The sequence below is a fragment of the Procambarus clarkii genome, chromosome 22 (genome assembly GCF_040958095.1).
Source record: "Procambarus clarkii isolate CNS0578487 chromosome 22, FALCON_Pclarkii_2.0, whole genome shotgun sequence".
Lineage (NCBI taxonomy): Eukaryota > Metazoa > Arthropoda > Malacostraca > Decapoda > Cambaridae > Procambarus > Procambarus clarkii.
This window is the reverse complement of record NC_091171.1, coordinates 11,789,841-11,816,316: the sequence shown is the minus strand read 5'-3', so window position 1 is coordinate 11,816,316 and position 26,476 is coordinate 11,789,841. Positions and strand designations below refer to the sequence as shown.

General features: G+C 44.1%; 1 protein-coding gene across 3 annotated transcripts in view; it reads left to right on the top strand.

Moving 5' to 3' along the window:
* The window catches only part of LOC123757495 (uncharacterized), a 49,774-nt gene extending 37,645 nt beyond the window's left edge, over positions 1-12,129 (top strand). For 2 of the 3 annotated variants that reach the window (XM_069329454.1, XM_069329452.1), the window contains 5 exons: positions 472-629; positions 2,253-2,372; positions 5,227-5,341; positions 7,660-7,796; positions 11,931-12,129. In XM_069329454.1, coding sequence (XP_069185555.1) covers positions 472-629; positions 2,253-2,372; positions 5,227-5,341; positions 7,660-7,796; positions 11,931-12,041 — 641 coding nt within the window. In that variant the 3' untranslated portion in view covers positions 12,042-12,129. The remainder of the gene's footprint in view (positions 1-471; positions 630-2,252; positions 2,373-5,226; positions 5,342-7,659; positions 7,797-11,930) is intronic. The other variant, XM_069329453.1, reaches the window with a different exon arrangement.
* Positions 12,130-26,476: the final 14,347 nt, after the last annotated feature.

Sequence of the window (26,476 nt, the reverse complement as noted above, 5' to 3'; positions counted from 1 at the left end):
AACGTTTATATTTATAATAAAGATAATGTATGATAGTTATGAAAACGCCCGGCCAGGCTTCTTCATAACTTGGGCTCGCAGTCACATAAACTCAGGTTTTAAAGGTAAAATTATTGTCAACAACAATTATTGTGGGGCCTCGTAGCCTGGTGGATAGCGCGCAGGACTCGTGATTCTGTGGCGCGGGTTCGATTCCCGCACGAGGCAGAAACAAATGGGCAAAGTTTCTTTCACCCTGAATGTCCCTGTTACCTAGCAGTAAATAGGTACCTGGGTGTTAGTCAGCTGTCACGGGCTGCTTCCTGGGGGTGGAGGCCTGGTCGAGGACCGGGCCGCGGGGACACTAAAGCCCCGAAATCATCTCAAGATAACTCAAGATAACATTAAGATAAATAGTTTATAATTATCTGTTCTTTTCATTGTTCCTGTTTCTGAACATCTCTAATTTGTATTATCCTTGCTGTACCTCAGTTACAGAAGTGGACGAGTTCAGAGGTGAGGGTGGAGGAGAGGAGTTGGTGTGGGTGCTGGGGGATGCGACCCGGGAGGGGGAGGTGGAGGTGACCTGGAGCCTCCACACCCAGAGGTTGACTGCCACACTGGCTGACGCCGCCGCCCTCCTCACGCAGGTCTCCACCACCGTGTTTGTTTACCTACTTCCACTTGCATAACATTTATTCGGGGCTGGATTAACCCTTAATTAAGCAATATTACATGCTTAGAGCATCAAGGGAAGGTCGCAGGACAGAAAATTTCCATTACCATGGTCCATGTGGTACAAAACAGTAAATGGTGCAGCTGAACCCATTTCCACCCAAAGGGGCCCCCATAATAAATGAAAAAATGACAAACAACATATACAACAATACAAATAATGAGAAAACCAATTGTAGCAATGAGGTGACTTGATCAAGCGATCAATATACTCCCAGCCGCACATCTTACCTCTGTACTACGACTTGCTATAATTTAAACAACCGATGTTCCACTGAATCAACTGGCAGTCTGGACGCTTCTGCTGAAGCCAGTCCAAGTTTACATATGCAGTCCCCGTGGCGAAGTGGTAAAACTCGCCCGGCGTTTCGCAAGCGCTTTGACCTGGGTTCGTATCCTGGCCGGGGAGGATTTACTTGGCGCCAATCCTTAACTGTAGCCTCTTTGCAAATGACATTGCAAATAAGATGCAGGAACTAAAATTAATTTTTATGTTGAATGTGAGGGGTGAAATTTTGCTAAATTTTCCGAGGAAGCCAACAAGGTCTGCAGAACGAAGATGTAAAGTTAAAACCAAAGCTGACCAACTGTGCACTTCACGAGATGACTTTGAAACATACGAAGGAAATGCTTCCAGACGTTGATTACAAGGCTCCTCAAACTCCCAAAAGTTTTAAACCTCGTCATCTACAGAAACTGGAAGGTACTCTCAGTGTTGTCAGAAGCTGATTGTGCTTACCCAGAGAACTTGAGCACCAAGTTCTCAGCTTGAAGCTGAGGTGAAGTTAAACTTTACCATTTACACTCATGTGGACGCCATAAGTTCAGTCCAACATAAATATAAAAATAAGATTGTTACACTGAACTTAATAAAATAATTGTAGAAGGCAATGTTAAGAGTACCTTTACAATGTAGACATTTGTTTGGTATATTTTAAACATTAATGTTTACAAATTGTTCAGCAGCGTTCATTATACTCCAGATGAAGTATATTAAACCCGCAGGAGACCAGCCAGGCAACACGGCGGGCTGGAGGCCTCTACCAAGCACAGCAGCACATGTAACATTAGTCTTGTGGATCTGATCAAAGACTTGGCTCTTAGAACAAGCAGGAGAAAACTCTTCAAACATAAATAAAGTGGAACTATACAGAAGGAACATTATTTTACATCTTAATTTTGCTTCATTTCGAAATAATTAATTTAATTTTACGGTTAAGTATTGTATATATTTTGAATGAGATATTTAAGGGAGCATCAGAATCTTTGAAATACTCAAGGCCTCTGAAGGTCTTAATCCGGCCCTGCATTTATTATGTGTTTTTGTTTAATTCTGTAATAATTCTGAAAACTGTGTGAAAACACAACATTAAAAATTAAAAATAAGATTAGCATAATGACATAAAATTCAACATTTACAGTGACTAAATGTTCATGACTTATAAAGCCAGAGCCCATCTGCGAGGGTGTTAGTGTGTGTGTGTTCAAGACATGTGTAAGAGTGTGTTGTTAAGGGAGCGGCGTTGTTGTTGTTGCAGGCGGCCTCCCACCCGGGGGCGTGCGGCCCGGACCCCGCCCACCAGCCCTCCTTCAGGCACGTCCTGGAGAGACTGTTGGGGCACGACCCGTCCCTCCTCTGGCACCAACTTCTACGTCAGGTAATTTAGCAAAATGGTAAATTCATGTCATTTGGCTGCTACACCTACTGTAGTGTAGTCCTTGTTGTAGGCTGCTCCACTTACTGTACTGTAGTCCCTGCTGTAGGCTGCTACACTTACCGTACTGTAGTCCCTGCTGTAGGCTGCTACACTTACTGTAGTGTAGTCCCTGCTGTAGGCTGCTACACTTACCGTACTGTAGTCCCTGCTGTAGGCTGCTACACTTACTGTAGTGTAGTCCTTGTTGTAGGCTGCACCACTTACTGTACTGTAGTCCCTGCTGTAGGCTGCTACACTTACTGTACTGTAGTCCCTGCTGTATGCTGCTACACTTACTGTAGTGTAGTCCCTGCTGTAGGCTGCTACACTTACCGTACTGTAGTCCCTGCTGTAGGCTGCTACACTTACTGTACTGTAGTCCATGCTGTAGGCTGCTACACTTACTGTAGTGTAGTCCCTGCTGTAGGCTGCTACACTTACTGTAGTGTAGTCCCTGCTGTAGGCTGCTACACTTACCGTACTGTAGTCCCTGCTGTAGGCTGCTACACTTACCGTACTGTAGTCCATGCTGTATGCTGCTACACTTACTGTACTGTAGTCCCTGCTGTAGGCTGCTACACTTACCGTACTGTAGTCCCTGCTGTAGGCTGCTACACTTACTGTACTGTAGTCCATGCTGTAGGCTGCTACACTTACCGTACTGTAGTCCATGCTGTATGCTGCTACACTTACTGTACTGTAGTCCCTGCTGTAGGCTGCTACACTTACTGTACTGTAGTCCATGCTGTATGCTGCTACACTTACTGTACTGTAGTTCCCTGCTGTAGACTACTGAACTACCACACAAGTGTTCAACAGCATCACCGCATTACTCCTTTTGTTGACTACCTCATATGTTCAAATATTTAATAAAACGCTAAACATTTAATTAGTGTTGGCTAGTTCAGTAGAAACATAACTTGTAATATTATGCTTGTAAAAGCTAAATGCTTCTATTGATAAACATTTGACTATTGTTCAATATACGAGGTTTTATTGTGTAATAATGTGAATCTCACACACACACACACACACACACACACACACACACACACACACACACACACACTGGTAGATAAAGACAGTCTATTTAACACAAGGGGAACACCCACAAGGGGACACAGGTGGAAACTGAGTGCCCAAATGAGCCACAGAGATATTAGAAAGAACTTTTTTAGTGTCAGAGTGGTTGACAAATGGAATGCATTAGGAAGTGATGTAGTGGAGGCTGACTCCATACACAGTTTCAAGTGTAGATATGACAGAGCCCGATAGGCTCATGAATCTGTACACCTGTTGATTGACGGTTGAGAGGCGGGACCAAAGAGCCAGAGCTCAACCCCCGCAAACACAACTAGGTGAGTACAACTAGGTGAGTACACACACACACACACACAGGGAGGGTAAATCTTTCCTTACAGGCTTGATAGTATTCTACGATCAGGTGACAAAGATTAAGCAAGAAAGAGAGGGCTGGGCGGACAGCATTTTCTTGGATTGTCGGAAAGCCTTTGACACAGTACCGCATAAGAGGCTGGTACATAAGCTGGAGAGACAGGCAGGTGTAGCTGGTAAGGTGCTCCAGTGGATAAGGGAGTACCTAAGCAATAGGAAGCAGAGAGTTACGGTGAGGGGTGAGACCTCCGATTGGCGTGAAGTCACCAGTGGAGTCCCACAGGGCTCTGTACTCGGTCCTATCTTGTTTCTGATATATGTAAATGATCTCCCAGAGGGTATCGATTCATTTCTCTCAATGTTTGCAGACGATGCTAAAATTATGAGAAGGATTAAAACAGAAGAGGACTGTTTGAGGCTTCAAGAAGACCTAGACAAGCTGAAGGAATGGTCGAACAAATGGTTGTTAGAGTTTAACCCAACCAAATGTAATGTAATGAAGATAGGTGTAGGGAGAAGGAGGCCAGATACAAGGTATCATCTGGGAGAGGAAATTCTTCAGGAGTCAGAGAAGGAAAAAGACTTGGGGGTTGATATCACGCCAGACCTGTCTCCTGCAGCACATATCAAGCGGATAACATCAGCGGCATATGCCAGGCTGGCCAACATACGAACGGCATTCAGAAACTTGTGTAAAGAATCATTCAGACCTTTGTATACCACATATGTCAGGCCAATCCTGGAGTATGCAGCCCCAGCATGGAGTCCATATCTAGTCAAGCATAAGACTAAACTGGAAAAGGTTCAAAGGTTTGCCACCAGACTAGTACCCGAGCTGAGAGGTATGAGCTACGAGGAGAGACTACGGGAATTAAACCTCATTTCGCTGGAAGACAGAAGAGTTAGGGGGGACATGATCACCACATTTAAGATTCTGAAGGGAATTGATAGGGTAGATAAAGACAGTCTATTTAACACAAGGGGAACACGCACAAGGGGACACAGGTGGAAACTGAGCGCCCAAATGAGCCACAGAGATATTAGAAAGAACTTTTTTAGTGTCAGAGTGGTGGACAAATGGAATGCATTAGGAAGAGATGTTGTGGAGGCTGACTCCATACACAGTTTCAAGTGTAGATATGATAGAGCCCGATAGGCTCAGGAATCTGTACACCTGTTGATTGACGGTTGAGAGGCGGGACCAAAGAGCCAGAGCTCAACCCCCACAAACACAACTAGGTGAGTACAACTAGGTGAGTACACACACACACATCATCCCAGTAGGAATAATACTTATTTGCTTTATAAATTAATGAAGGCTTATTTGGTTAAGTTTATAACTTTCTGACTTATATTGCTGAGATGAGAGTATCTTCATGTGACATCTTCACTTGCTAGCCACTCTTCCACTCTTCCTCAGGGGTCTCGCCTGCTGCATCGGGTTGATAAGGTTCCAGAGCTGCACTACTTGTGGGAGGCGCTGGAGGAGGAGTTAGGGCTTGGAGAGTCCAAGTCGTCCTCGAATGATTATAACGGTAATGTAATAACGTGTTTGTAAATATTGCTCTTTTTGCATGGCTATTCGTGCGCGGCCCCTAAGCCTATGGCTGGCCCAGTAAGTGGCATTAATATATACATCTGTGACATACATGCCAATATTACAAACCACATCACCAACTTTGCACATGACACTAAGATCTCTGGTAAAGTGGAATGCGAAAATAATATTGATGCCTTTATAAAGAGATCTACATAAACTCCACGAATATCAGAAGACTGGCAAATGCCTTACAATATTGAAAATTGCAAGACCTTGCCTGTAGGACATAATACACATCACAACTATCAAATATGTAACAATCAATCATTACTTTTCAGCAGATTGATGAAGAAAATTACCCAGTAGTCATTATCCACCGGTAATTGAAAATTGTACAGCAAGTGGAAGCTGGAGTAAAAAAAAAAATAGAAATAGTCAAACGAAGCTTTGAATTCGCAAGTCTGTGGCGCGCCCCTATTTGGACTATTGTATCCAAGAATAGAGACTTCACCTTCAAAAGGACAGATTTGCCTTGGAGAATGTTTAACTCGGGACGACAAAAATCATCCCAGAACTAAGTGGACTCCCATACCAGGAACGGCCACGGGACTACCACTGTACACCACACATGACAAGGCTCACCTCATCCAGACTAACAACAGTTAGCAGGATATTATTTCAGACCACGTGTTTAAGATTTGCCTTGGAGAATGTTTAACACGGGGCGACACACACACACACACACACACACACACACACACGTGTGTGGTGCCCATATCTTAAGAAGCACATCAACAAACTGGAAAAGGTGCAAAGACATGCTACTAAGTGGCTCCCAGAACTGAAGGGCAAGAGCTACGAGGAGAGGTTGGAAGCATTAAACATGCCAAAACTAGAAGACAGAAGAAAAAGAGGTGATATGATCACTACATACAAAATAGTAACAGGAATTGATAAAATCGACAGGGAAGATTTCCTGAGACCTGGCACTTCAAGAACAAGAGGTCATAGATATAACTAGCTAAACACAGATGCCGAAGAAATATAAGAAAATTCACCTTCGCAAATAGAGTGGTAGACGGTTGGAACAAGTTAAGTGAGAAGGTGGTGGAGGCCAAGACCGTCAGTAGTTTCAAAGCGTTATATGACAAAGAGTGCTGGGAAGACGGGACACCACGAGCGTAGCTCTCATCCTGTAACTACACTTAGGTAATTACACACACACACACATACACACACACACATGAGGGGCCTCGTAGCCTGGTGGATAGCGCGCAGGATTCGTAATTCTGTGGCGCGGGTTCGATTCCCGCACGAGGCAGAAACAAATGGGCAAAGTTCCTTTCACTCTGAATGCCCCTGTTACCTAGCAGTAAATAGGTACCTGGGAGTTAGTCAGCTGTCACGGGCTGCTTCCTGGGGTGTGTGTGTGGTGTGGAAAAAAAAAAAAAGTAGTTAGTAAACAGTTGATTGACAGTTGAGAGGCGGGCCGAAAGAGCAAAGCTCAACCCCCGTAAAAACACAACTAGTAAACACACACACACACACACACACACACACATATATATATATATATATATATATATATATATATATATATATATATATATATATATATATTTTACTAATGTGAACAAGCTTGAATGGTCCCCAAGCATATATACAAATGAAAACTCCACACCCTAGAAGTGACTCGAACCCGGACCTCCAGGAACACATCGCAACTGGTGTCACGGTGCCTTAATCCACTCGACCATCAGTGACCTCGCATAAGGGAGTGACAGCCGAAGCTATTTGACCTCCTCCCCCCCCCCCTCCGGCGGCACTTTGATGGCTATCAAATAGCTTCGGTTATCACTCCCTTATGTGCAGTCACTGATGGTCGAGTGGATTAAGGCACCGTGACACCAGTTGCAATGGCCAATAGGCCTTCTGCAGTTCTTATGCTGCTCTTATTTGTATCCACCTAATTCCCATTCATTCTTCATTGTACCTCACCTCACTTTACCTCTCTCTCCTGCCTATATATATGTCCAATCCTTGACTTGTAAATCATTCCTTCTGAAGATGTATTACTATACGAAAGTACTTAAGAAAATTCCTGTTTCAATTCTTCCTCCGTGGTCTGACACTCGACCATCACATGACACTGTCATATATATATATATATATATATATATATATATATATATATATATATATATATATATATATATATATATATAATATATATAACTGAAATCGCAATAGCCGTTCTTAACTAGTAACATATTAAACATGATTTATATTTCGCATTAACTTGTAACCCAATAGCAGAAGTGGTGCAGCGGACACCGTGGGCGTATATATGGGCGGTGGCAGAGCAGCTGGGGGTGGTGAAGGAGAGGAGAGAGGGCGCAGGCGTCGTGGTGTACACTGGCCGGCTGCTGGAGGCAAGCAAGCTGGCTCTGGTGAGTTGACTTATGATCTATATTCTCTTGTCACTCGTTATATTAATAAGGATGAGATGAACCATACGCTTCTTTCTCTTGTAATCATTTTATAGTTCTAAAAAATATAGTTTTTGAAGATATTATTGACATTCTGAATTATATATCTCTGTACTCTAAAGTCTTCTGTAACGTACTCGCTACTCACCTACCTGTGCTTGCTGGGGTTGAGCTCTGGCTCTTTGGTCCCGCCTCTCAACTGTTAATCAACTGGTGTACAGATTCCTGAGCCTACTGGACTCTATCATAACTACATTTGAAACTGTGTATGGAGTCAGCCTCCACCACATCACTGCCAAATTAATTTAATTTGTTATCTACTTTGACACTGAAAAAATTCTTTCTAACGTCTCTGTGGCTCATTTGGATACTCATTTTCCACCTGTGTCCCCTTGTTTCTGTTCCACCCGTGCTAAACAGTTTGTCTTTGTCCACCCTGTCAATTCCCCTGAGAATTTTGTATGTGGTTATCATGTCTCCCTTTGTCCTTCTGTTTTCCAGGGACGTGAGGTTTAGCTCCCTTAGCCTTTCCTCGTAGCTCATACCTCTCAGTTCTGGGACCAGTCTGGTGGCATACCTCTGAAACTTCTCTAACTTTGTCTTGTGTTTAATTAACTAGGTATGGACTCCAAGCAGGACCTGCATATTCCAGGATTGGTCTGACATAAGTGGTATACAAGGTCCTGAACAATTCCTTACACAAGTTTCTAAAAGCAGTTCTTATGTTGGCCAATCTAGCAAATGCCGCTGATGATGTCCTTTTGATGAACTATATATATATATTTGGGGTTCTGGGGACAGGTTCGGTGTGATATCAACCCCCAGACTCCTCCTATTTCTCCTCTCTATATATCTGTCTCAGAATTGGTAATATTGGATTTACAGTCATCGTTTCTAGTGAATAAATCAAGGGACTTGACCAGGCACCTTTCACCGATTATGCAAGGGGGGATCGTTAATGGGCCCGACACCTCTTAATAAAATGAATAGGACTGATATCAACCAGCCTATGTCCGTCCCATACCCCAGATCATTCACCATGCAAAGTTGGGTGAAGCTAGCCCCAGGCAGCTGGCCTCCAGCCTTGGGCAGACAAACATGCATTCTCTCATATATATACTAAGAGGTTGTTCCCAGCGGAGCCTGGGATACTCTGTCTCTCCCTCCACTCCCCATTCCATGCCTCTTTTCTTCTTCATTCCCTCCTTTCCCTCCTCCCCATAATGCCTCCCATCTCCCCCATTTTCCCCCAATAAAACACACAGGTGTGTGTTTTATTGCCCCTCAGATCTCTTAAACAAAGTCAGTACTTAACAAGAAAATGAAATATTTCGAAAAGTAATAATGGGAACGTGAGTCTAGGCCTTTTGCACTGCTCATAAAAATGGTAATTAAATATAATTAGAGTTATAGAGGGAGAACATCAATCACAGGGAGAACACCATCAACAACAGGGAGAACACCATCAACAACAGGGAGAACACCATCAACAACAGGTAGAACACCATTAACACAGGGAGAACAAAGTCAACTTCAGTTACCGTCAGTAGAGAAATGTATGACTAGAACCGTCCCCTCCATCAGACCTTGCAACACTGCAAGGTTACACTGTGCAACATGGGGGAAGTAAGATGAACAGGTTGTGGTTGTAGCTGCTGGTAGAGGAGTGTTGGAGGGCATGCTTGTTGTGTCATGGTGGTGAGCCAGAGAAATATTCTATAATAGCTATAATGCTTTATAGACATAGTTCTGGAGGACAGTATATGTGTACTTAGTCGTTCATGTCCTCTCTGTTGTTGGTGTTGTTCTCCCTGCTGTTGATGGTGTTCTCCCTGTTGTTGATGTTGTTCTACCTGTTTTTTTTTTGGCAGGGATATTCCTGCGCGGGCCCTAAGCCTCTGGCTGGCCCACTAAGTGTTGCTTGTTTCTGTTTTACTTGGGCGGAGTATGAGTATTTATGACTCGTATGGTCGCTTCAGTAAGATTTTGCCATATGTGTTTAACAACTTCTTCTGCTCTGTTGAATCTAAGTTGAAATCTTAATGGGTTTGTAACTGTGCACTGTGTTAGATAATGTTCCAGTGGTGTGTTGTGGTTGTAACTGTGCACTGTGTTAGATAATGTTCCAGTGGTCTGTTGTTGATGTAACTGTGCACTGTGTTAGATAATGTTCCAGTGGTCTGTTGTGGATGTAACTGTGTGTTCGCATGATCTGACCTCGGGTCACTTGGTGGTCATTAACTCTTAGAGGTGTGAGATTCAGGCCGCCAGAATGGCGCCTGTCAAATCCTTGTCTGTGACTCATGTATCTCTATGTATTTTAAATACAACTAAACCAAACACCTTACAGTGTTACAAGATAATGTTCCAGTGGTCTGTCGAGCATTTCTCCACAGTGATGACATTCTGTTGCTGTTGTTCTCCCTGTTGTTAGTGGTGTTCTCCCTGTTGTTAGTGGTGTTCTCCCTGTTGTTAGTGGTGTTCTCCCTGTTGTTGTTGTTCTCTCTGTTGTTAGTGGTGTTCTCCCTGTTGTTAGTGGTGTTCTCCCTGTTGTTAGTGGTGTTCTCCCTGTTGTTGTTGTTCTCTCTGTTGTTAGTGGTGTTCTCCCTGTTGTTAGTGGTGTTCTCCCTGTTGTTGTTGTTCTCTCTGTTGTTAGTGGTGTTCTCCCTGTTGTTAGTGGTGTTCTCCCTGTTGTTAGTGGTGTTCTCCCTGTTGTTGTTGTTCTCTCTGTTGTTAGTGGTGTTCTCCCTGTTGTTAGTGGTGTTCTCCCTGTTGTTAGTGGTGTTCTCCCTGTTGTTAGTGGTGTTCTCCCTGTTGTTAGTGGTGTTCTCCCTGTTGTTGTTCTCTCTGTTGTTAGTGGTGTTCTCCCTGTTGTTAGTGGTGTTCTCCCTGTTGTTGTTGTTCTCTCTGTTGTTAGTGGTGTTCTCCCTGTTGTTAGTGGTGTTCTCCCTGTTGTTAGTGGTGTTCTCCCTGTTGTTGTTGTTGTTCTCCCTGTTGTTAGTGTTCTTTCTGTTGTTGGTGTTGTTCTCCCTGTTGTTGTTGGGGTTCTTCCCGTTGTTGGTGTTCTTTCTGTTGATGATGGTGTTCTCCCTGTTGTTGTTGTTCTCTCTGATGTTAGTGGTGTTCTCCCTGTTGTTGGTGTTGTTCTCCCTGTTGTTGGTGGTGTTCTCTCTGTTGTTGGTGGTGTTCTCCCTGTTGTTGGTGGTGTTCTCTCTGTTGTTGGTGGTGTTCTCCCTGTTGTTGGTGGTGTTCTTTCTGTTGTTGGTGTTGTTCTCCCTGTTGTTGTTGGGGTTCTTCCCGTTGTTGGTGTTCTTTCTGTTGATGATGGTGTTCTCCCTGTTGTTGGTGTTCTCCCTGTTGTTGTTGGTGTTCTTTATGTTGATGATGGTGTTCTCCCTGTTGTTGATGGTGTTTTCCATGTTGTTGGTGTTCTCCCTGTTATTGGTAGTGTTCTCCCTGTTGTTGTTGGTGTTCTCCCTGTTGTTGATGTTCTCCCTGTTGTTGGTGGTGTTCTCCCTGTTGTTGGTGGTGTTCTCCCTGTTGTTGATGGTGTTCTCCCTGTTATTGGTAGTGTTCTCCCTGTTGTTGTTGTTCCCCCTGTTGTTGTTGGTGTTCTCCCTGTTGTTGATGTTCTCCCTGTTGTTGATGTTCTCCCTGTTGGTGTTTTCCCTGTGGTTGATGGTGTTTGTAAGCTTTATATACATTCTGTCTATGGTGACGGCACTGGAAGCTTTACTAGTGATCACTACATCAGTAACTTGCAGTTTCGTGAACCGCTAGTTACTGAAGTGTAGTTCAGTGTTACTGTAGTTTAAACTGTTATGTTGCTGAAGTGTATGTGTACTCACCTTGTTGTGCATGCGGGGTTTGTGCTTTGGCTCTTTGGTCCCGCCTCTCAACTGTGTGTTATTCATCGTTTTGTAACTATTAGATTTTCAAGATATATGAACTGTTCCTTTCTCCTTGAAGACATTTCCCACTGTAGTTAGGAGCAACAATTACAGTTCTAAATATATTAATAGTTTTAGAAAAAAATTACATATTAATGCAAAATTATTCATACAATTGATATAAACCTAACTTTTTTTCTTGCAGAACTTCTGGGAGGAGGTGGCGGGGGCGGGTGTGTGTGGTGGCGCCCTCCAGGGGGCGGGCCTGGCAGACCTGCTGGCCTCGCTCCTCAAGCTCTCGTGTCTTCATAACTGATGGTACTCTACTACGCCTTTCATTGAGAGTCAACGGCAGTGTCCTGCAACTTAGAATATTATAGTAATATTCATACACATAAACATATTCATGAGAGGTATAACTAATGCAAAGAATCTATAAAGTATGAATAATTTTGTGACATCCCGCCCTCATGACTCAAGCAAGTGTCATATATTAGTACAGGCTTCAGTTTCATGTCCTCATATATATGCACTACTATAAGGACTAGGTACTAAAGTATCCTTCAGTATCTTCACAGAAACGTTGCTAAGTAAAGATTATACCAAACTATACAACTCAGCTGGTGATAAAGCCAGTCACAACTATAGGCCAGACAAAGGGGCGGTACACACAAATCACTCAAACATCTGCTAGTACAACCCTGGACCACATGTGGACCAACATTAACCCCCCCCATCCCTAGCACAACCCTGGACCACATGTGGACCAACATTAACCCCCCCCCCCATCCCTAGCACAACCCTGGACCACATGTGGACCAACATTAACCCCCCCATCCCTAGCACAACCCTGGACCACATGTGGACCAACATTAACCCCCCCCCCATCCCTAGCACAACCCTGGACCACATGTGGACCAACATTAACCCCCCCCCCCCATCCCTAGCACAACCCTGGACCACATGTGGACCAACATTAACCCCCCCCCCCCATCCCTAGCACAACCCTGGACCACATGTGGACCAACATTAACCCCCCCCCATCCCTAGCACAACCCTGGACCACATGTGGACCAACATTAACCACCCCCCCATCCCTAGCACAACCCTGGACCACATGTGGACCAACATTAACCCCCCCCCCATCCCTAGCACAACCCTGGACCACATGTGGACCAACATTAACCCCCCCCATCCCTAGCACAACCCTGGACCACATGTGGACCAACATTAACCCCCCCCCCATCCCTAGCACAACCCTGGACCACATGTGGACCAACATTAACCCCCCCCATCCCTAGCACAACCCTGGACCACATGTGGACCAACATTAACCCCCCCCATCCCTAGCACAACCCTGGACCACATGTGGACCAACATTAACCCCCCCCCCATCCCTAGCACAACCCTGGACCACATGTGGACCAACATTAACCCCCCCCCCCATCCCTAGCACAACCCTGGACCACATGTGGACCAACATTAACCCCCCCCCCATCCCTAGCACAACCCTGGACCACATGTGGACCAACATTAACCCCCCCCCCCCATCCCTAGCACAACCCTGGACCACATGTGGACCAACATTAACCCCCCCCCATCCCTAGCACAACCCTGGACCACATGTGGACCAACATTAACCCCCCCCCCATCCCTAGCACAACCCTGGACCACATGTGGACCAACATTAACCCCCCCCCCATCCCTAGCACAACCCTGGACCACATGTGGACCAACATTAACCCCCCCCCCATCCCTAGCACAACCCTGGACCACATGTGGACCAACATTAACCCCCCCCCATCCCTAGCACAACCCTGGACCACATGTGGACCAACATTAACCCCCCCCCCCATCCCTAGCACAACCCTGGACCACATGTGGACCAACATTAACCCCCCCCCCATCCCTAGCACAACCCTGGACCACATGTGGACCAACATTAACCCCCCCCATCCCTAGCACAACCCTGGACCACATGTGGACCAACATTAACCCCCCCCCCATCCCTAGCACAACCCTGGACCACATGTGGACCAACATTAACCCCCCCCCCATCCCTAGCACAACCCTGGACCACATGTGGACCAACATTAACCCCCCCCCCATCCCTAGCACAACCCTGGACCACATGTGGACCAACATTAACCCCCCCCCCATTCCTAGCCTCTGGTACAATCACCAACAAACCAACCGACAACATCTACCTTCCTCATAACAAACATGGACATAACACCTTCAGATACAAGAAATTAACCTTCAGACTACACAGCTAATCTCATAATCTTTAGGTAATCTCATCAATGCACTTCACAGTGTAAACTGGGAATCTGAAGTCAATAATACAAAGGACATAAATTCATTCTATGAATTTAGAAAACCAAAAAGCACCGAATTTCATCCTTATAGTTTCCCACCTTGTGCTACCCACTCATCCAATTTAGTACTTAAGACATTCAACGTCATCAATGTAATCTATTCTGTCAATTTGTAATGTAGCTATTATGTTTAACTCAAATTCTGTTTAGATTAAGAACTTTTCCTAAATGCTATGCGTGTTGGTGGCTTTGTAAGAATGTTACGCTCAAACCCCAATGTATGTACTTTATCAACCCAATGTACCTTCTTGTAGATAAATAAATATTGTATATGTTATACATACACTCCAGCCTCCCCTCCTTAGGCCTACCGCCTAACTTCTTTATATTAATGTTGTGACACTATGAAGGCTTAACACGGGCCCAGTAATAGACCATTGATAAATTATTGTTAACCAACAGGTCCCACTAGTGCAGTAATAGGCTGCCAGCTATTACTGCAATTTATACTTTATTATTTAGTCGGACTAGACAATAATGTGCGTAATAATAATATGTTTTCTTATTTACCTGATTTAAACAAAGAGTCATTAGTGGCCTCAACGAGGACAGGAAGCGCGGCTTGTTAAAGATCCCCGCCATTTATCTTGATGATCTTTTCCAGTTTGACTTTAAAATTTCACTTTTTTTGGTCTTTACGACTTCGGCGGGTAGGCAGTTCCATGGGTTAATAACCCTGTGAGCAAAAAAAGCATCTCCTGTTCTCAGTCCTACACTGTTAGGTGTTGAACTTGAAACTGTTGCTCCTTGTTTGTATTGCATCTGACCTTCTAAAGAAATTGTCCAGATCAACATCCAAACTGTTCAGTATCTTAAGTTTCAATTAGAGCCGCCCTGCCATGCCTAGTTTGTAGTGTTGTTCGCCCTGTGGTTTTTTTTCTTTTGTATGGATATTCCTTTATTTGTTCCTGATCCGAGAGTTGACTTAACTCTTTTAGGTTCAGTTCATTTATTATGCACCCCATACCCATCCTGTGGACGGTAGTGGAGAGGGTTACAGGGGTGAATGATTTTTGTTGCCCGGTGTTGCACTTTCTCCAGAGCAGCTATGTTCTTCTAAAGATGTGGTCTCCATGCTTGGATACAGTAATCCAAATGGGGGCGCACCAGAGATTTATACAGCTGAATCACTACCTTCTTTTCCTTAAAGTCAAAGGTACGCTTGATTATTCAAAGGGTTTGGTTAGCTTTTTTGACTGCTGGGGAAGCAGTCAACCTGCCGTGCATCTTTAATCGAGTGGTGGATTTTGACTCCAAGGTCCTTTTCTTCACCAATCTGGTGTAACGTAATGTTATTAATTTGGTAGTTGTGTCATGGCTTGCTATTCCCCACATTCAGGGTCTTGCATTTGTCAATATTAAAAAAGCATTTGCCAGTCCTCTGACCATTTGTGGAGTTCATGTAGATCTCTTTGTAAGGCTTTAATGTCATTATCATTTCCCAATTTACCATAAATCTTTGTGTCATCTGTAAATTTGATGATATGGTTTGCCATATTCTCATCTATGTCATTGATGTATATGACAAAAAGGTTTGGCCCCAAGATGGACCCCTGTGGTACCCCACTTATCACACAATGAGCAACCGTTTCAAGCACAAGCCACATAATGCAGGACTGAAAACAGGTGTTGCTTTTTCAGTTTTTATTTTAGTTCAATTATTATGCACCCCATACCCATCCTGTGGGCGGTAGTGGAATGGGTTACAGAGACATATATGGCCTCAGGGACTGAAACCCAAAATGAATTTATCTAAGCAAGTTATTTGATGAGCTAGTTGCAAAATTTAATGCACATTCTCACATCAACAATGGGCTCGAGACCGAACACAAATACAGTTTCTAAATTAAGAAACTGGCATATGTGGAGAGCTAGTGTCACAATTGTTATGTTTATCCTGCACACCGCCCCTACCTCCCTGCCCATTCAGTTGACAGCAGTGGATGGGTTACAGTAAGTAAGTAATTATCAAAAGAAGGCACCAAACCGGGAAGGCTATGTAGTACCATCAAATGTGTGGGATAATCAGAGGGCGCTAAATATCACCAAGGATGTCAATACGAGAACAAAAATGCATAAGGCGAACGATATCAAACGTATCCGAGTCGCCAAGAATTCTATCGAGGGACAAGCGGCCGCGGGGGACGGTCGGAAAACAAGACACACGCTCGTCCTGGAAGTCAGGACATTCAACAAGGATATGCACGACCGAAAGAGGGACAATGTAATTTGGACAATAAGGAGCAGGGCGGCGCTCCATTAAGTGACCGTGAGTTAAACGGGTATGGCCAATACGTAACATAGCCAGAGCCGTTTCCCACCGCCGGTTACGGTGGCAGGAGGAAGGCCACTGGGACACACGACTCTTAAGAGTACGCAGTTTGTTACCAATAACAGAAGACCAACAACTCTGCCAACAGGCAAGGATGGAGGCATGAATAACTGGGTAAAAGTCGAAATAAGGAATACCTTTACGGGAGATGGGACAAATGCGGATAGCGTCCTTAGTGACAGCATCCGCACGCTCATTCCCAACATGGCTGGGAACCCAGCAAAACGCAACCGACTTAAATTTACTGGAGATAAGAAACAGCCAATGTTGAATCTCGATGACCACCGGGTGGACAAGATTAAAGGACCCTAAAGCCATGAGGGCACTACGAGAGTCAACTACCACCACGAAGGAGGATTGACACCGGGAAAGCAGGAGATGAAGAGCATAGAGAATAGCATAAAGTTCTGCTGTGAAGATGCTAGCCTCCGGAGGAAGGCGACACATATAAGTGTGGTCAGGAAAAAACAGAGTATCCCACACCGTCAGCAGACTTAGACCCATCGGTGAAGATGGGAACGGAGTGGGAGTGAGAAGAAAAGTGCTCAAGGAAGAGGCGTTTCAGAACTGTAGGAGGGGTAAAAGCTTTAGTGATGCGGGTCAGAGAAGTACAAAATTTGGGAAGAGGGACCCTCCACGGGGGCAAGGAGGGAACAATACGAGGAGAAACATTAGTAATATGAACCGAAAGAGAAACTTGTAAGCGAGACAAACGGACAGAAAGAGGAAGGTGGTGAACAGGAACTACAGGAGGGGTAAAAGTCAAAGCACAATAGAGGCGAGAGTGAGGATGTTGTAAGGATCGTGCAAGATAGCAAAGACTGTAGCGATCACGGTGGTCCTGGAGAGACAGAAAGCCAGTGTCAGCGTACAAGCTGAGGGTAGGAGTTGAACGAAAAGCACCTGAGCTGAGGCGCAACCCAGTATGGTGCAAAGGATCAAGACGGCGAAGAGTAGAAGAAGCAGAAGAGTATGCAGGGCAACCATAATCGAGTTTAGACAAGACGAAAGAGGAAGGCAAATAGAGGAGCGTGCGCCTATCCGCTCCCCAAGAAGTATGGGACAAAACCTTAAGTAGGTTAAGGGCCTTAGAGCATTCAACACGGAGGTAAGAGACATGGGGCGACCAAGACAAACGAGTGCCAATGAATAACCCCAAAAGCTTCGTGGAATCTTTGTACTCAAGGGGATGACCATAAAGTGACAAAGAACGACATGCTTCCGAGTAAAAGTCATGGCACAAGTCTTAGTAGTAGAGAACTTGAAGACACGATTTGTGGCCCAAGATGACACGGCATCAATCGCAAGTTGAAGCCGCCGTTGAAGGAGAGGCGAATCATCACCCCGACAGCAAAGAGCAAGATCGTCAACATAAAGAGCGGAGAAGATGCCAGAAGGAAGGGAGGAAAGGAGACCATTGAGGGCAACCAGAAAAAGAGTAGTAATAAGAACACTATCGACAAGTCGGACAATCGACTTGAGAATGGTCCAGGACGGACCGAAACGTCGTCGACCCTTCAATTTCTAGTGTGTGGTCTGGTCAACATACTTCAGCCACGTTATTGTGACTCATCGCCTGCAATAAGAACACTACCTTGGAGCACACCTTCATACTGCCGAAAAGAGGCAGAGAGAGTGGCACCAAGCCTGACTCGAAAGGTACGACGAGAGAGGAAGCTTTGAAGGAAGAGAGGAAGAGTACCACGAAGGCCAAAAGAACGAAGTTGGGACAGAATATGGTATCTCCAAGTCGTGTCATAAGCCTTTTCCAGGTTAAAAAGGACAGCAACAACGGAGGTCTTCGCAGCAAAAGCAGCACGAATATAGACCTCCAAGTATAGACCTGCTGCGGCACTTGCGAAAACCAAATTGAGAAGGAGAGAGGTGGTGATGGTGTTCCAAGAACCACATCAGACAGACATTAACCATACGCTCAAACAGCTTCCAAACACAACTCGTGAGAGCAATAGGGCGGAAGTCCTTAGGGGACGTACCGAGAGACCCTGGTTTCCGAATAGGGAGTACAATGGCATCGAGTAAGTCCTCAGGGACGGACGACGACTCCTAGACCAGGTTATACAGACTCAGTAAATATTGAGACGTGCACGGAGGGAGATAGCGAAGCATCTCATAATGAACGGCATCCGAGCCCGCCGCCGTAGATCCGCAGAGGGCCAGGGCAGACTGAAGCTCAGAATGAGAGAAAGGATCGTTATAGGGAAGGCTGAGATGAGTGCGGAAATAATAATAATAATAATAATAATAATTTTTATTTAGGCAAAGGTACATACATAAAGAGATTTTACAAAGTTTGTTGGCTTTATAGATAGAGCTAGTACATACAATGCCTAAAGCCACTATTACGCAAAGCGTTTCGGGCTAAAGGATAAGATTCAAGAACAGGCTTACGAAGAAGGAAGGATTGAGGAAGATGAGAACAAGAGCTAACAGAAGTAAAGTGGGAACCCAGTTCGGTCGCGACCTGCACTGGATCCGCCACAAGAGTACCTCAGAGGTGGAGAATCGGCGAGACATCTGGAACGAACTTGCCCGCAATCTTGCGGATTTTCTTCCAGATCTGCGGTAGAGGAGTATCGGACGTAATGTTGGAAACATAAGATGTCCAACTCTCACGTTTAGCTGTACAGATGGTCCTACGGGCCACCACACTTGCCTTCCAAAACAAAATAAAAGAATCAGCCGTCTGCCGGCGGCGGTGTTTCTACCAGGCTGCACGCTTACAGCGGACAGCCTGAGCACAGTCCACATTCCACCAGGGAACGCACTTCCGTGTGCCCCGGGAGGAAGAGCGAGGAATAGAGTGGAGGGCAGCGTTGAAGACAGTGTCATAAAAAAGGAGGAGGGCGCGAGGAAGAGGCAGAGAGGAGAGGTCAGAGAGAGTAGCACGGAGGGTAAATAGGCACCAGTCAGCCTTGGCAAACTGCCACCTAGGGAAGGAGAGGGGAAGGTGGAAAGAGAAAAAGGAAACAAGGATGGGGAAATGATCACTGTTATGGAGGTCATCAAGAACCTGCCACATGAAATCTAAGTAAAGGGACGACGAGCAGAGAGAAAGATCAAGACAAGAAAGGGTGAGAGTTCGAGAGTTCACGTGAGTGGGCTCACCAGAATTCAGAAGAGATAGAGAAGAAGAAAGGACGAACGGTTGGAGAAGACGGCCTCGGCTGTTTGTCAGAACATCACCCCAGAGGGAATGTCGACAGTTGAAATCACCCAAAAAGAGCACCGGCTCTGCCAAGGAGTCCAGGAGGTGCTTAAGATCAGGAAGGGAAAGCGGGACATTTGGGGGGGAGATAAATGGAACAGACTGTATACCATTTACCCACAAAAACACGGGCAGCAGAACAATGGATAGGTGACGGAAAAAGTAGGGGACGAAGGGAATATCAGATCGAATTAAGAGAGCAGTAGAGTTATGGGCCCCAGCAAGAGCTGGGGGGGGGGGGAGAAAGAAAGGAATAACCAGGAAAGTGACCAGGACGAGCACCAAGCATTGGTTCCTGGAGACAAACACACAACGGTGAAAACTGTGTAATTAGAAGTTGGAGTTCATGGAAGTTGGCATAAAATCCACGAATATTATACTGAAGAATAGACATTACCAAAGAGAAAGGACAGTAACAGAGAACAAGAAAGAAATAAAGGTATAGAAGAACACAGTTTATTAAAGAATCTCAGGGTCAGGATCAGGAGCAGGGTTGGCAAAATCAGTGTTAGGGGGCATGGATAAACTTAGTAAGGAGAGAGGGAAGGGAGCGAGAGGACAGACCAGAGGCGGACTGACGGGGTCCGGAGGAGGAGACAACTGAGAGGGGCAGGCAGGGACAGCTGGAGGAGGGGAGGGGGCCAGAAGTCAGGGAGTGCACCTCAGCAAGGGCAGCAACCGAAAGGGAATCGGGGGCGAAAGAAACCTCCATATCTAGCTAGCTCACTCCCTATTTCGATGTTCTTAATTTGTGTTTTCCTGTTAGTTAACACTAAATTTAAAATATTATTTTCCCGCGTTGGTTCCTTAATGTGTTGCGTAAGAAAACAATCGTCAATTAATTCTAGAAAATCTTCTGCTTCACTATTTCCTGTTTTGTTTACCCAGTTTATTCCACTAAAATTAAAGTCACCCATGACAAATACTGTTAGATCTAGATGCTCTAGATATTTCATCCCATAGATGCTTTGCTTCCATTCTGTCTAAATTTGGTGGCCTATATATAACTCCTATTATAATATTATTTGCTTTTTCGTTTAATTCTATCCAAATAGTTTCTGTGCGTGGCTCAGTTTTGATTCCCTCTTTGAGACTACATTTCAAATTGTCCCTAACATATATGGCTACTCCCCCTCCTCGTCTAATATATCTATCTGTGTGAAATAGTTTAAATCAATTTATTTGATATTCAGCTAATAGGTCTCTATTTTCTACATTCACCCACGTTTCGTTAAGTGCAATAATATATATATTTTCTGTACAGACAAGAGCATTTAACTCGTTTATTTTGTTTCTTAGACTTCTACTGTTAGTGTAATATACTTTAAGTGAATTGTTATTTTGAGGCCCTTCTCTTTCCCTGATCATTTTGCCAATTTGTTTCTCCAACAAACACATACTTTTATTACCTCCTTCCTCCCTATCACTTCCCATATCACTATCTACTAACAGTTTAAACCCAAACAAATGCCTCTAACCACTGGTTCCAACGCGTTCGCAACAGCAACAACCCCAGCCCTCGATAGATGCACCCCATCCCGAGCATACATTTCATTTCTTCTATAGAAGTGTTCCCAGTTGTCTATGAAAGATATTGCATTTGATTTGCAATATCTTTCCAGCCGGCAATTGACACCAAGTGCCCTCGACAACCATTCATTCCCAACGCTCTTTCTTGGAAGAATGCCACATATGATCGGGATTCCTCCCTTGCTCCTAACTAATTCTATGGCTTTGTTAAATTTCTTTATCAGTTCCTCACCCCTAACTCGTCCAACAATTCTTATGTTCAATTAATGTATCAAGTTTGGAGACTTGTACACATTTCAGCGCAAGGATTTAGTTTAGTTCATTTATTATGCACCCTATACCCATCGTGTGGGCGGTAGTGGAAAGGGTTACAGAGGCACATAATAAGCAATAATAAGCAAGTAGCAAGGCAAACAGTTCGGTCTGAAGGGTAGAGGCTCAGTTGTTTATACGGACCCCCCCCCCCTCCACTCAAACAACAAGATACATTGACAGGACAACTGCACTTCCAACTGATGCTTTTTCACCCATAGGCTTATAAACCCATGGAACTGCCTACCCGCCGAAGCGTAAATGCCAAAACTGTTGAATTTTAAAATACAGCTGAAAAAATTTTCAGGACAAATAATAATAATAATTCATTGTGTCAGGGGACAGGAAGCCAGAGGGTATTCATACAAGTTAGGCTTATATCGCAACCCGTTCTCGCAAATTTAATAAGTCAATATTGACTTATTAAATATGTGCATAGGTGACATACTTAACATAATAGTTTCCCTTGAAAAGCTTCATAGAAAACACCGACCTTACCTAACCTACTTAGTATGTTAAGATAAGCATCTTATTGCTTCGTAATTACAATTATTACCTAACCTATACCTATAATAGGTTAAGTAACAATTGTAATTACGAAGCTATAAGATGCTTATTTTAACATACTAAGTAGGTTAGGTAAGGTCGGTGTTTTCTATGAAGCTTTTCAAGGGAAACTATTATGGTATGTCAAATGGTATGTCACCTATGCACGCAAGTAATAAGTCAATATTGACTTATTAAATTTGCGAGAACGGGTTGTATATCGAGGTCCCCCCCCCAGGTCGAATTAGTGACCCCGCCCAGGATGCAACCCCACAACAAGCTAACTATATAACGCCTGAGCACCTACTTACTGCTAGGTGAACAGAGGCATTAGGTATAAGGAAATATGCCCAAAAGCTAATGTCCCGCCCGGGATTCGAACCCAGAATTCTCGATTGTGCGTCGAGATCCAACCCAACTGAACTACGGGGATCCTGGTGGTTTCCCGGTAGGGGGGCTCTCTGACAACCCGCCGGCTTCCTGTCTTCGTCGAGGCCCCTAGTGCTAGCCGACACACACTCAGGTAAATTCAATATAGGATAAATTCCTACGAGGTAAGACAAGTCAAGTAAATCTCATCTTATCCATATCTTCTAAATAATATCCATATACTATGCGTGCTAGTGGTCTTACAAGAATGTAAAATCAAGTTAATTTCTATTCTCTGTTAACCCCAATATACCTTCTTGTATATAAATAAATAAATAAATAAATAAATAAATAAATAAATAAATAAATATCCAAATCTTCTAAATGAATTTCGGTGTCTGCTCGAAACGTTATGCGTGCTAGCGGCTTTACAAGAATGAAAAACATGAATGCTATGTACTCTCAATCTTGATGAGCTAGTTACAAAATTTAGTATAAGTCGTCACATCAACAATGGGTTCGAGATCGACCACAAGTACAGTTTCTAAATTAAGCAACTGACATATGTGGAGAGCTAGTGTCACAATTGATGAGTCAGAGTTTGTCTCCTGTGGATTCCTTCCCATATTGGTCTCCGATTGTAATTTTGTAACTAGCGTCAAATATTGTTATTTGCTTAGCTAGACGAACTAGAGGGTTCAGTTCCTGAACCGATTATGTGCCTCTGTAATCCTTTACACCACCGCCCACGGGATGGGTATGGGGTGCATAATAAAGAAAGAAATTGAAATTGATATGTAATTTAGTGAGTGTCCATTGCACACATTTCTGACCCAATTACTGTGAGTAGTCTCTTGTACTCCTTTCCCATAAATGCTGCACACAGAATTACACACTGTAGCTGTTTCGAGTTGGATTGTAACTTGCTTAGCTAAATGAATTGCGGGGTTCAGTCCCTGAGCCCAATATGTGCCTCTGTAACCCTTTCCACTACCGCCCACAAGATGGGTATGGGGTGCATAATAAATGAATCAAACTAAACTAACTATGTACTCTCAAAAACCCAAAGTACTTTCTTGCATAAATAAATAAATAAATAAATAAATAAATAAAGTGTAAAATTAACATTAAATAATTACTTATGTCTAGGTTTAAAAGGTGTTCTTTAAGTGGGCTTCAGTTTACGCTTTTTATAACTAACTTTTTAGGTAATACAAGAACAAGAAGTTCCCCATGCCTGCCCACGTGCCGTCCGGCACGTGGGCAGGCATGGGGAACAGACATGTAGGCAGGCAGGCAGGTAAGTGGGCTAGCAGGTGGATAGGAAGGCACGCAGGTAGTTAGCAAGTAGGTATGCAGACAGGGTAGCTAGCAGGCAGGTAGGAATGTTGGTAGTTACTGTTGAGATGTTCGTCTATAGGGCATAGCAATGGACGAAGTGCGCGATAAGATAGGTACAAGTAACAGAGGCTCACCTTATGCTGTAAGATTCCTGGTTCAACGTTGACGAGCGGACGTCTGGACACCTGCTCCGCCTGGAGGCCACCGGTTTACGGTCTGTTTCGCGATTTTGGAATGTGATAATGCCGTTTGGCGTTCCTATTCAACGGAACTATCCATCTATCATCATACTATCATGCAAGAGGAGCCACACATCTATGGTTCATCCAATAAAATCAGCAGACTTCTAGATGTTACTACTGCTCGGCCTAGACTCGGTTACAAGTATCTCTGGGAATTCTCATTATCTGCTGATGTAGACCTGACCAAATGTAAACTGTGTCAACAAAATTATTCGCACACCCTCCGTCACTATGTGATGGAGTGCGAAAAGATACGTGAATTTAGAGACAATTCTATAACCAATGTTCCAGCGATGTGTAAATATTTCATTCAAAATGATCTGCTACCAGAAATTTTAGCCAAATATCCCCAGTTTGCTAACTGTAGGTAGTAACTAAGTGATTGTAACCTATCCACCGCTGCCCACTGGATGGGGGGCGGTGTGCAGGACAAACATATAAATTGTGACACTAGCTCTCCACATGTCAGTTGCTTAATTTAGAACCTGTACTTGAGGTCGATCTCGAACCCATTGATGATGTGACGACTTATATTGAATTTTGTAACTAGCTCATCAAGATTGTAACTTGCTTAGCTAAATGAATTGTGGGGTTCAGTCCCTGAGCCCATTATGTGCCTCTGTAACCCTTTCCACTACCGCCCACAAGATGGGTATGGGGTGCATAATAAATGAACTAAACTATTCAACGGTCCAGATTGTCACGACGCTGATCATTACATTGGTACACATATTGCTTTGGGTCACAGGATAGTTGATAGATTTTTAAAGTTTTCTGCCTGGTTCTTCGGGCGGGGTGACTGTCCGGCGCTGAGAGTTGGTGGGTCTTGGTGGGCTCCTGTGTGGTTTCTGCTCGGCCGGGAGGGCACCGGGTAACGTTTTGGTTTTGTTACCCAGTGTTCACTGTGTGGGGTGGAGCCGGTGCTCGTCACCCTGAGGGATTCTTCATTCATCTGACCATCCGAGAGTTTATTGGCCGCGAAGCACATTAGCTTCCGCTGATATGAGACCTTACTCCCGCCATTAGGCTACGCGATTAACCCTTCACAGGTACGCTGGGGCCCATCCGATCCCTCGAGCGTCGTCGCTCCTAAATCAACAACAACCTTAAACTGTAGGCTTCTGGGGAAGGTAGCTGAAGCAAGTCTAGGCTTCTTAGGTAGACAAGGGGAGGAATGAAGGTTGGCGAAGTCTCAATCTACAATACAGCCAGAATAGTAGCCCAAATCTAGAGGGTGGAATAGCAGGTACTTGTTCAACAAGGTGCTGTTCTCTGCTGGAGGCGTGCGCAGGGTGGGGGGCGCACGGTTGTCGCCCACCAATCAGGACACGGCTTCACCCAAGGTATAAAACATTCCCTCTGGAGGGCACTATGAATGTAGCTCCCTCCATATTACGATGGTAGGCAGGTAGGTAAATACTCACCTAGTTGTGCTTGCGGGGGAAGTGGTCGAGCTTCGGCTCTTTGGTCCCGCCTCTTAAATGTCAATCAACTGGTGTACAGATTTCTGAGCCTATTGGGCTCGATCATATCTACATTTGAAACTGTATGATGTCTGCCTCCACCATATCACTGCCCAATGCATTCCATTTGTTAATTACTCTAACACTGAAAAAATTGTTCTTAATATCTGTGGCTCATTTGAGTACTCAACTTCCACCTGTGCTTATGTGCCACATGTTAAATTAAGTGTCTTTATCTACCCTATAGTAAGTAGTCAGGCTCGCAAGTGGGAAGATATGCAAGATAGTAGGCAGGCTGGCAATTAGGTAGACATGCTATGGGGTCCATTAACCCCATAGGATGTGTATGGGTTGCAAAACCACTAACACACACACACTGTTTTGGGCAGTGTGGTCCATAACTATGTACAGTATGGGCATAGGGTCCAACATCATATATCTAATTACGGTTATAGTGAAAATGTTAGTCAATAAATAGTTGAATTAGTTATTGAATTAATGTGCAGAGAACATTCCTCAATACACATTTTTCTTGCACATACCTAGGATATGTCAAGATATTCATCACGTATCACATGTGGGTATTTGCTGATATTTACAAGATATTTATGCACCAGCTAATATGTTGCACTCTCAACGTAACTAAGATTATGTTCCAAATTATAATTAGTGCCCTAAGCATTTTTTCAGTCAAACTGGCAGATGTGCCTAGCTTCCAAATGTGCAATTAAACACTTCACAGGTATGTCAAAATAGTTTTGTTACTATTTTCTACCACATTTGACAGTAAAAATATGCCTTATTCTGTATAACAAGCTTAATAATAATGTGATGAATCTAGTCCCAGTGCATATAAATAGCACTGGATATTAACAGTTAAATGGAAAACCATCATTACTCCTGTAGGGAAGGGTAGTACTAAACCAGACAAAAATATTGGCTTAAAATATTAGTTTAGAAAAACTTAATAAAATGATTAAAGACAATTCCTGCCATAATAATATCCACAGTA